The sequence below is a fragment of the Eriocheir sinensis genome, chromosome 68, assembly GCF_024679095.1.
Source record: "Eriocheir sinensis breed Jianghai 21 chromosome 68, ASM2467909v1, whole genome shotgun sequence".
Classification (NCBI taxonomy): domain Eukaryota; kingdom Metazoa; phylum Arthropoda; class Malacostraca; order Decapoda; family Varunidae; genus Eriocheir; species Eriocheir sinensis.
Window position 1 is genome coordinate 4,975,157 of NC_066576.1, and position 12,500 is coordinate 4,987,656.

The following is a 12,500-nucleotide window of genomic DNA, read 5'->3' on the forward strand; positions in this document are numbered from 1 at the left end:
TGAACAAAGGCTTAAAGAAGTAAATTTATTCAGTCTGTCAAAACGAAGAATGCGAGGCGATCTAATAGAAGTGTTTAAAATGTTCAAAGGATTCAGTGATATTAATGCGGAAGATTACTTCACAATTGATCGATCAAATAGAACAAGAAGAAATCACAATTTGAAGATAAGTGGTAAAAGATTCTCGTCGCACGAAGCTAAACACTTCTTCTTCAATCGAGTTGTTAATGTTTGGAACTCTCTACCTTGTGATGTCGTTGATAGTACAACAGTTACGGCCTTCAAGAATAGATTAGACAAGTGTTTTGAATCCAACCAGCAACTAAGATATTACTCATTGTCGTAATAACGTTAAGTTCTTTCGAATACTGGTGTCCTTGTCCGCTTTTATCGCCCGGTTAGTGGTAGCAGTAATGGTAGTTCTTTCCTCTTTATTGTTCCTTTGTGTTACTCCCCCCCTCCCTTCCCTCCCCTATCCACTAGTGACGGCCTTGACAATGTGTGTGTGTGTGTGTGTGTGTGTGTGTGTGTGTGTCACCCCGTAACATGTGACGAACAGGAATAGACTAGGAGAGTGACGTGCGTGTGTTATCTGTCCTGCAAGGGGGAGGGAGGGAGGAGGGGGGGGAGGGGGAGAGGGGGAGATAAAGGGGGAGGTAGAAGGGGGGTGAGGGGAGCATGGGGAGGAAGGGGAAGGGGGGGGATGGGGAGGAGGAAGGGGTAGGAGGAAGAGGAGGAAAAAGGGAGGGAGAAAGGGAGACAGAGGAAGAGAGAAGGGAAGGAAAGGATAGGGAAAAGGGAGGGAGGAGGAAGATAAAGGGGAGGAAGAGGATAGGAGGAAAGGGAGGAAAGATAGGGAAGGAGAGAAGGAAGAGAGGAGCAAAGGGAGGAAATAAAGGGAGGGAGAGAGGAGAGACAGAAGAGGGAGATAGAGGAGGGAAGATGAGGGAGAGAAGGAAGAGGAGAGAATGGAGGGAGAAAAAGGAAGGAAGAGAAGAGGTGAAGGGGGAGAGAAATAAAGGGAGAGAAGAAGGAAGGGAATGAAGGAGGAGGAGGAGGGAATGGAGAGAGACGGGAGACAGGAGGAGGAGGAGGAGGAGGAGGAAAGGGGACAAGGGATCATGACTTGTACTTCTCCTCCTCCTCCTCCTCCTCTTCTTCTTCCTCCTCCTCCTCCTCTTCCTCCTCCTCCTCCTCCTCCTCCTCATTTATTTATTAACTTTCCTTCGCAATTTCTTTTTCTTTTTTTTCTTTTCTTTTTTTCTTATTTTTCGAGTATAATATGTAATCTCTCTCTCTCTCTCTCTCAAGAAAAATATACCAACACCAGAAAGGGAAGGAGAGAAAAATCGTGGAGGGAGGGAGGGAAGGAGGGAAGGAGGGAGAGAAAAAGGGAGGGAGGGAGGGAGGGAAGGAGGGAGAGAAAAAGGGAGGGAGGGAGGGAGGAAGACAAGGAAATGCGGAAGAAAGGAGGTGAGAGGTAAGAAACGGAGGAGGAGGAGGAGGAAGAGGAGGAAGGAAAGCTATATGGAGGGAAGGTGTATACAAAATCTTCCCTCCACCCCTCCTTTCCTCCCCTCTCTCTCTCTCTCTCTCTACCTTCCTTTCTACCTGAGAGTAAATAACCAAACCACACACGCGCCAACACACACACACACACACACACACACACACACACACACACACACACACACACACACCTTCCTTCTCCATCTTCCCTTTCCCTTCCCTTCCCTTTCTTTCCCCTCCTCTTCCCCTTCTTCCTTTCCCTTCCTTTCCCTTCCCCTTCTATTCCCTTCCCCATCTTTCCCTTCCCTTCCCTTCCCATTCTATTCCCTTCCCCATCTTTCCCTTCTCTTTCCTTCCCTTCCCTTCCCATTCTATTCCCTTCCCCATCTTTCCCTTCTCTTTCCTTCCCTTCCCTTCCCCATCCCTTCCTTTCCTCTTTTTCCCTTTTGTCTCTTTCCCTTCCTTTTCCTATCCCTTTCCTTTCCTTCCCTGTCCCTTCTCTTCCCTTCCCTCCCCCCTTTTTCTTCTCTATCTCTCTCCTTTCTTCTTTTTGTAATCTTTTTCTTATTATCCTCATTTTCCTATCTTCTCATTTTCCTCCTTTTAGTATTTTGTTTTATCTCTTTATCATCATTTTTCTGTATGTCTCTTCCATACACTCCCTCACCCACACCCACCCACACACACACACACACACACACACACACACACACATCACCCAAACACAGCAGCAGACACACAACACCCAACACCCCGCACCCAGAACAGCCCTTATTGTAAACTGTTTGATTACAAGTACACCGTTAGCGAGTGTGTTCTAGCAGGGGGAGGAAGCCAAGACGCAAGGCCGAACACTGTGCACACTCATTCAACGTTCAGAATAAGGCTGGAGCTCTCAGACGCTTCCTTCCGCCTCTCAAATTAAACAGTTTCCAAAGTTTCCACAGACAGATTAATACGGTTCTTACGAGTGGTTTTTCCTTGTCAAACTATACCCCCAGGAACCAGTCACCGCTGAGTGGCCTAAGACGATCCACATGCTGCCCTGAACATCACCAATCAGCGCGGACTTTAGATTCTCTCTCTAAGGGGATTAAAGACGAGCGGGGGACAGCATGAGCCAGGCAAGACGGCGCCACTGTAAACACTTGCCTGCGCCATAACGGACTAGGGTCGACCATCAGGCCCCACCAAGTAATCCTGGTATCTATATCTATCACCATCCCCCATACTTATTCTTTCATTTCTTTCCTTATCCTCCTCCTTTCCCCTTCCTTCCCCTTCCTTCCCTTTACCCCCATACCTCCCCCTACCTTCTACCTCTTCCCCAACTCCCCACCTATGGCTCTCCCCATCTCCCCATCGCCCCTCCATCCCCTCTCCTCCCCACTCTCTCTTCTCCTCCCCCCTCCTCTTCTTCTCTCGTCTACCTACAGCCCCCTTCATAGCATACTCGTTCTTTCACCTCCTCCTCCTCCTCTTCCTCCTCCTCCTCCTCCCTCCCGCAGTGTATGAAGGGGAGGTCTGTCTATATTTAGGGACACAGAGGGAAATGTTTCAGCCACACGTCCCCCTCGAAGTCCTGCGTGAATGTGGGCCAAATTTGGGGCATTCGCAGGTGAAGGAGGAGGAGGAGGAGGAGGAGGAGGAAGGGAAGGAGAAGAGAAGGAGGGATGTGTAGTCTTGTTGGGCTTCTGGGGAACATTAATGGAGGAGGAGGAGGAGGAGGAGGAGACAGAGGAGGAGGAGGAGGAAGAGGAAGGGAGGGAGAAGAGAAGGAGGGATGTGTAGTCTTGTTGGGCTTCTGGGGAACATTAATCGAGGAGGAGGAGGAGACAGAGGAGACAGAGGAGGAGGAGGAGGAGGAGGAGGAGGAGGAAGAGGAAGGGAGGGAGAAGAGAAGGAGGGATGTGTAGTCTTGTTGGGCTTCTGGGGAACATTAATGGAGAAGGAGGAGGAGGAGACAGAGGAGGAGGAGGAGGAGGAGGAGTAGGAGGAGGAAGAGGAGGAGGAGGAGGAGAAATATATCATCTTCGTTAATTCCCAAAATCACTTCTTCATATTTTTTTGCTTACTTATTAAAAAGTTAACTGATCTTACTTTCCTAATCTCGTTCTTCCTTTACTTAATCTTGCCCTTACTTTACTTAATCTTGTTCTTTACTTAATCTTGTTCTTACTTTACTTAATCTCGTTGTTACTTTACTTAATCTTCCATTCGCTTCTTCCTCCTCTTCTAAAAAAAATCTCCCTTAACTTCATCGGATAAAGACTTTTGAGACTTGCTTTGTATCGAGAAAAGAAATGCGAGCGAATGTAAAAAAAAAAAAAGTGAAGGTTCAGAAGGAAAAATTAAAGAAAAACAAAGTAGGAAAGAGGAAGGGAAGGGAAAGCGAAAAAGAGGAGGAGGAGGAGGAGGAGGAGGAGGTGAAAGGAGGAAAAAAGGAAGGGAAGGAGAGAGAGAGAGAGAGAGAGAGAGAGAGAGAGAGAGAGAGAGAGAGAGAGAGAGAGAGAGAGAGAGAGAGAGAGAGAGAGAGAGAGAGAGAGAGAGAGAGAGAGAGAGAAGGAGGAAAGGAAGGTTTGAAGAGAAAGTGAAAGGAAGAGAAGGATTAGAAAAGAGAAAGAGGGAGAGAGAGGGAGGAGGAGGCGGAAGAAGAAGAAGATGAAGAAGAAGAAGACGAAGAAGAAGAAGAAAAAGAATGAAAGGAAAAGAAGAAAGATAGAAAGAAAGAAGAAGAAGAAGAAGAAGAAAAGAGGAAAAAGAGAGAAAGGGAAGGAAAAAGAAATAAAGGAAAGAAGTAAAGAGGGGAGAGAAAACGAAAAGGGAGGAAAGGAAAGAAGGATGGGAGGGAAGGGAGAGAAAGATAGGGAGAGATGGAGAGGGAGGAGGAAAGGTAGAAGATGCGAAAGAGAGAAAAGGGAGGAAAGAAGAATTGGAAAGAAAAATGGGGAAGGGAGAGGAAGAAAGGGTGGAGGAGGGAAGGGAGAGAGGGAGGAAGGGAGGGAGGGAAGGGAGATGCCAAGTTTACCTCCCTGAGCCAAATTCTCACCACCACCACCACCACCATCACCACCATCACCACCACCACCACCACCACCATCACCACCACCACCACCACCACCACCACCACCACCATCACCACCACCACCACCACCACCACCACCATCACCACCACCATCACCACCATCACCACCACCATCACCACCATCACCACCATCACCACCACCACCACCACCTTTCATCACCTCCTTTCACAACATCCTTCATTTCTCATCACCATCACCACCATCATCACCATCACCACCACCACCACCATCACCATCACCACCACCACCACCACCACCACCATCACCATCACCACCACCACCATCACCACCATCACCACCACCACCACCACCACCACCACCATCACCACCACCACCACCACCATCACCACCACCACCATCACCACCACCACCACCACCACCACCACCACCACCACCACCATCACCACCACCACCACCACCACCACCACCACCACCACCATCATCACCACCACCACCATCACCACCACCACCATCATCACCACCACCACCACCATCACCACCACCATCACCACCACCACCACCATCACCACCACCACCATCATCACCACCACCACCAACACCACCACCATCATCACCACCACCACCATCATCACCATCACCACCACCACCATCATCACCATCACCACCACCACCATCACCACCATCATCACCATCACCACCACCACCATCACCACCCTCATCACCATCACCACCACCACCATCATCACCATCACCACCACCACCATCACCACCATCATCACCATCACCACCACCACCATCATCACCATCACCACCACCACCATCACCACCATCATCACCATCACCACCACCACCATCATCACCATCACCACCACCACCATCACCACCATCATCACCATCACCACCACCACCATCATCACCATCACTGGACTATACCCATCACCAACACCAACACCAACTTCATTATGTCACCACAACCATCACCACCATCACCACCACCACCACCATCAGCACCAAAAGGAAGAAAATAACAACTCCACTTCTAAAAGAGACGTGAACGAGAATATACATGAAAACACACACACACACACACACACACACACACACACACACAGTCGGAAGGAAGGAAGTGAGGTAAGGGCGAGAGAATGTGAAACGAGAGCAAAATAAGTACTAAAGAGAGGAAATGGGTAATAAAATAGAGAGTAAAGATATATTTAATCTCACGGTGAGGGGAGAGGAAGAAAAAGTAATGGATGAAGTCAGACTTTAACCCCTTGACTGTGGATTTCCTACAGTCAGACCTCACCAAGCTACAGGAATGGAACAAAAAGTGGCTGCTACAATTCAATGAAGAGAAATGTAGACTCCTGTACCTTGGGAGGGGATATCCAGCACACCAATACCACATGGGAAACACTCCACTATCCACCACAGAGGCAGAGAAAGACCTGGGAGTGTATGTTACCAGGCTACCAGTGAAGGGATATCCAGCACACCAATACCACATGGGAAACACTCCACTATCCACCACAGAGGCAGAGAAAGACCTGGGAGTGTATGTTACCAGGCTACCAGTGAAGGGATATCCAGCACATCAATACCACATGGGAAACACTCCACTATCCACCACAGAGGCAGAGAAAGACCTGGGAGTGTATGTTACCAGGCTACCAGTGAAGGGATATCCAGCACATCAATACCACATGGGAAACACTCCACTATCCACCACAGAGGCAGAGAAAGACCTGGGAGTGTATGTTACCAGGCTACCAGTGAAGGGATATCCAGCACATCAATACCACATGGGAAACACTCCACTATCCAAGAAAGAAGAATAACGTGGAAGAAAGGGAAAAGAGGATAGGGAGAGAAGGGGGAAGGGAGTAAGTGCTGATCAAGAGAAGAGGAAGAGGAAGAGGAAGGGGAAGAAGGGAAAGGAGTAGAAAGGAAAGGGAGAAGATTTGATAAGGAGGTGAGAGACAGGTGAAGGTATGGGTGGAGACGGATATTTAGGGGGAAGGTGTGACGGGAAGGTGACAGGCGGGTGACGGGAACGAAGGTGAAGGGAGAGTGAGGGAGAGGAATGGAAGGGTGATGTTGATGGTGACGGAGATGATGAAGGTGAAGGTGACGGACGAGAGAGAGAGAGAGAGAGAGAGAGAGAGAGAGAGAGAGAGAGAGAGAGAGAGAGAGAGAGAGAGAGAGAGAGAGAGAGAGAGAGAGAGAGAGAAACAAAAAAAATAAAGAGAGAGAGGGAGAAAAGAGAGAAAATATACAAAAGCAAGATAAAAGAAGAAAATTAATAAAAGAACAAAAAAAAAACATTGATACTAAACAAAAACACAAAGACAATAAGGGGGCAGTTTAATAGAGGTTACCGACTGTCCCTTATCCCCCACAGTCCCCCCTTAAGGTAACCGTGACCCCAGATCCCTTAATTTTAGAGTAGCCCCCCTTAAACCTCATCCCCGGCAACCCTGACCCCATTTTCTTTCCATACCTATTCCATTAAACCATTATTCTTCTCTCTCTCTGCTATATTTCCTCCTTCCTATGACTTAAACGCTTTCAAGAACATTAACATAACAACATATACTTTTTTTCGTCCCTGCTTTCTTCATAGGAGCAGGATTTTTACGCGCATTTTTGTGGTCTTCATTTCATTTCAGTAAAACATAAGAAATAAAGTGAATGGATGTTAATGGATGAGGGCGGGTACTCACCTTATTATCGCGGGAGCTTCACTTAACAGCACACTTGTCGACGGATGAGGATGAGTGAGGATGAAGTGAGTGGGCACAGAAATAGTTATCTATCCAAAAATAGATTGACAGTGGATCATCATATCGGTGAATCAACAAACCCATCTGCCCATGAAAACAATTGATTCCCTTGAAACACTCCATTACTCCACGCAGAAATCCACCAATCCATCTATTAAGCCGACATCAGGGAGGCAGACTTAAAAAAAAAATGAAGGGAGAGAAATGGAGTTAGTATTGTTATATATATATATTTTTGTTTGAGTTCCCAGCTGTGTGTACGTAAAAGAGGTTAGGTTTTTATAATTAATGAAAAAACAATCACGTTATATCGCCTAAATGCTCTCATGGTTAAGATCGTGTACTCACCATGGAGAAATATTGCTTATTGTATTGTTATATATTTTTTTGTTTGAGTTCCCAGCTGTTGTGTACGTAAAAGAGGTTAGGTTATTGTAATTAATGAAAACACTATCACGTTATATCGCCTAAACGCTCTCATGGTTAAGATCGTGTACTCACCATGGAGAAATATTGTTTATTGTATTGTTATATATTTTTTTGTTTGAGTTCCCAGCTGTTGTGTACGTAAAAGAGGTTAGGTTTTTATAATTAATGAAAACACTATCACGTTATACCGCCTAAATGCTCTCATGGTTAAAATCGGGTACTCACCACGTAATCTTGGCGGCCTGGACGTTGTCGAGGGTGACGGCCAGCACCGCCTCGCCGCCCGTCGCCACCGTCACCGCCTCCATCCGCGGCGTCACCGAGGCTAAGGGGAGAAAGAAACGTCACAATCAGTAGGAGGCTTTCGTAGGAGTTGTGGGCATTTCCAGGGGTAGTATGCTGACCCTGGTAATAGCTTGACCCTTCCTCTGTGCAATGAATCTATTAAAAACACTCATGAGAATCCGACTGACCTCATTTTAGGCCTAAGAAATTAGTTGATGTGGGAGGAGGAAGCGTCTCAGAATACCTGGCCTATGAGTCACCGTGAATCTCCATAACGCATTGCAAGTCACCAAACATCACTGCGAATCACGTGATCTTCGTCTCTTCCATCTTCCATTAACGCAAAATTATTAAGAATGTGACCTATTACCCTAAAACTACTATGTAACTACTGACGAGGGCTGAGAGGGTGCAGAAGACATGTGCTGGGCTGTTCATTCTATTTTTTTTTTACAACAAAGGAGACAGCTCAAGGGCACAAAAAAAGGAAACAATATTAAAAAAAGCCCGCTACTCGCTGCTCCTAAAAAGAATCCAAAGAGGTGGCCGAAAGAGAGGTCAATTTCGGGAGGAGAAGTGCCGTTCACTGACTAAGAAGAACTACATAACTACTGATAAATTTAAAAAAGAGTGCAGATGAACTATAAACAAAGCTCTCCATTCTAATCTGCCGTTCACTGTCTAGGAAGAACTATATAACTACTGATAAATTTAAAAAAGAGTGCAGATGAACTGTAAACAAAGCTCTCCATTCTAATCTACCGTTCACTGTCAAGGAAGAACTATATAACTACTGATAAATTTAAAAAAAGAGTGCAGACGAACTATATACAGAGATCGCCATTCTATTTTCCTGGTCGTGAGCTAAGAATACTTGTGTAAATATTGACAAAAGTAGAGAGTGTGCCAAGTAGAGTCATGGGCAAAGTTCATTCTGTTTTCCTGGTTGTTAGGTAAGAGCTATTTAAATACTGACAAAAGTGTATCGTCACCTTGGTAAACAAAGCACCTACTAAGCGTTTCAGGGGCCATGACACAGTTTTTCCAATATAACATTTTAACAAAGCGTCGGACAATGATGGTGTTATGGGAGACGGTGATTGAGACCCCGACCTAATTGGCAAAAATAGGCTTGGGTGCCAAATCTGGATGATTACGACACTTGTAAGAGTAACTTTAAGGTAAACTTCACTAAAATATACAGGCTCTCTCTCTCTCTCTCTCTCTCTCTCTTCATTTCTCTTTCTTTTCTTCCTTTCTTTTTCTTTTCCTTTTTCTTTCTTTCTTTATCTTATCTCTGTCTTTCTTTCTTACTTTCTTACTTTCTTTTTTTATTCTCTCTCTCTCTCTCTCTCTCTCTCTCTCTCTCTCTCTCTCTCTCTCTCTCTCTCTCTCTCTCTCTCTCTCTCTCTCTCTCTCTCTCTCTCTCTCTCTCACACACACACACACACACACAACAACAATAGTTCAGCCGCTGCACTATGTTATATACTTACAGCATGTCGTACCACAGACCGTATCTTCCATGCAAAGGATTAAGTAATTTCCTGCGAGTGAAACTTTTTCACAAATATATAATATTTTCAAATGAGCATCACCCTTATGTATATGGACTCAACTACGTAGTGTGTGTGTGCGTGTGTGTGTGTGTGTGTGTGTGAGAGAGAGAGAGAGAGAGAGAGAGAGAGAGAGAGAGAGAGAGAGAGAGAGAGAGAGAGAGAGAGAGAGAGAGAGAGAGAGAGAGAGAGAGAGAGAGAGAGAGCCTGTATATTTTAGTGAAGTTTACCTTAAAGTTACTCTTACAAGTGTCGTAATCATCCATATTTCGCACCCAAGCCTATTTTTGCCAATTAGGTCGGGGTCTCAATCATCGTCTCCCATAATACCATCATTGTCCGACGCTTTGTTAAAATGTTATATTGGAAAAACAGTGTCATGGTCCCTGAAACGCATAGTAGGTCATTATTTTCTAGTTTTCAGGAAATCAGAAAAGAACTGTCATTATCTCATTTGGCTCAACCCGGTAGCTGCGGGGATCATGTTTCTTAGGTTAGGTTAGGTTAGGTTAGGTTAGGTTAGGTTAAAGGCCCCTCTAAGTAAAATAATGAGAAAGAATCATCACTCACGCAAACCATTTCATAATATATATCAACGCATGTGTGATCAGTTTATGCATCATCTATTTTGGGAGGTTTATATCATGGCAGAAATTTGGCCCATCGCTGCTACACGGTAAAGCCACAAATTTGGCCCATCGCTGCTACACGGTAGAGCCACAAATTTGGCCCATCACTGGTACACGGTAAAACCACAAATTTGGCCCGTCGCTGCTACACGGTAAAGCCACAAATTTGGCCCATCACTGGTACACGGTAAAACCACAAATTTGGCCCGTCGCTGCTACCGGGTTAAGATTTAGGCAGAAATGAAAACGTCAATTCTAGAACACTCAAACCCTGAATGACGATGACAACTATACAAAAATGGGCGTTATATGTTAAAAAATTGATGTAGACAAAAACCTGGAAATCGCTAAAAAATGACTTAGGCGATTATTGATGAGGGTGACAATATAAAAAAAACCGCGGTAAGATCAGGTGCAGAGGTTTTCATCAGCTTAGAAGAACATTATATATTTGCTGACCAGAGTAACAAATGCGGAAGGAGAGTGTGAAGATTTATTAAGTCTATATTAGTGACACGTCCAAACAGCCACCCATCCACCCACGCACCTGCTCTCTCTCTCTCTCTCTCTCTCTCTCTCTCTCTCTCTCTCTCTCTCTTCATTTCTCTGTCTTTTCTTCCTTTCTTTTTCTTTTCCTTTTCCTTTCTTTCTTTATCTTATCTCTGTCTCTTTCGCTTTCTTTCTTACTTTCTTTACATTTTATTCTCTCTCTCTCTCTCTCTCTCTCTCTCTCACACACACACACACACACACACACACAGGGATTTAAATAACAATCCACTCACACCAAAACACGAAAAAATCTACCCAAAGCTTTCTGTAAACTTGGCGAAAATGCGAGGTAAACGAAATGAATATTATGAAACACCGACTCGGAAGAAAAACAAACATCCCCAAATACTTCTTCAGCAGTCATTTTTTTTATTATTTTCTACTTTTACTGAAGGAGAATGTGTCATCTGTTTGGTATGTATCCGTCGAGACTGAGTTGCTGAATACGCCAAAAGATACATTTATTCGAGTCACGTGACCTTCGCCTTTCTCCTGCACCATCTAATATCAACGTTCCATCATTCAGGACCAACTAACAAGCACCAGAGTTAATGCTGTCAATCCCTTAAGGTCAGTACAAATGAATTAAAAAAATCGTCCAAGGGGTATTGAAATGTGGACTGCCCGGACCGTAGAGTTTCAGGCTGCGTGTGCTCGCCAATTTTCGCCTGGTGTGACCTTGAGAGCCAGGCGGCCAAGGCTTGCAGGGAGGGACTGGGCGTGGGAAAGGGAGGGAGGGGAGAGAGGAGGAAGGGGTAACAGAAGGACAGGGACAGGGGGATGGCGATGGAAAGGGGAGAGAGAGAGAGAAAGGTTCACAGCGTCTTTAAACTATTCAACTAACCTAAACGACATCCAGAATAACTATGCAATTGACAACACTTATTTTATTATTTATTTCTATATTCATTAATTTATTCTATCCTATTCTATTCATATATTTACTAATCTATTTCTACTTTGTCTATTCTATCATTTTTTTTTATTTTCAACACGAGAGAATTTTCGGGCCTGGCTGGGGTAGGGAGGAGGGATGGATGGGAAGGGAGAAAAGGAATGGGGGAGAGAGAAAGTTGGAGAGAGAGAGAGAGAGAGAGAGAGAGAGAGAGAGAGAGAGAGAGAGAGAGAGAGAGAGAGAGAGAGAGAGAGAGAGAGAGAGAGAGAGAGAGAGAGAGAGAGAGAGAGAGAGAACGGTGTGTTTACCTATCTATCTATCTATCTGTGATGTGAATTTGTGACAGAGAAAACTAGGCCTATCACAACAGCGGCGACGGAAAAAGAAGAGGAGGAGGACGAGGAGGAGGAAGACGAGGGGGAAGAGTAAGAGGAGGAGGAAGACAAGGAGGAGTAATAGGAAGAGGAGGAAGAGTACCCCAGGTGTAGAGACAGACAGACAGTATCGGAAATAGCTATGAAACTGGAGCACAGAGGCGCCGTTACTGCTGCCAAAGAGGGAGTACGATTAGGCCATACACCTTCACGGAGAGACAGATGACAGTGCGCGGAAGGGCCCTCAACACGCCCGAACCGCCGCCGCGCGAGGGAGTCTTGAAGCGCCGGGGAGCCTGAGAGAGACGAGACTGAGGCGATGTGAGGTACGGGGAGCGATTATGACTTCTACTACAGCAACAACAACGACGATTTTCAGATATCTTAAGAGAAAACAGCAATTGGATGAGAGGAACACGCCCGCACCGCCGCCGAGGGAGT

At 45.6% G+C, this 12,500-nt stretch overlaps 1 protein-coding gene across 50 annotated transcripts in view; it reads right to left on the reverse strand.

Annotated features, from left to right (window-relative positions):
* Positions 1-12,500, reverse strand: part of LOC126988204 (titin homolog) — a 169,935-nt gene that overhangs the window by 81,468 nt on the left and 75,967 nt on the right. For all 50 annotated transcript variants that reach the window (XM_050846202.1, XM_050846175.1, XM_050846189.1 and 47 more), the window contains one exon: positions 7,994-8,093. In XM_050846202.1, coding sequence (XP_050702159.1) covers positions 7,994-8,093 — 100 coding nt within the window. The remainder of the gene's footprint in view (positions 1-7,993; positions 8,094-12,500) is intronic.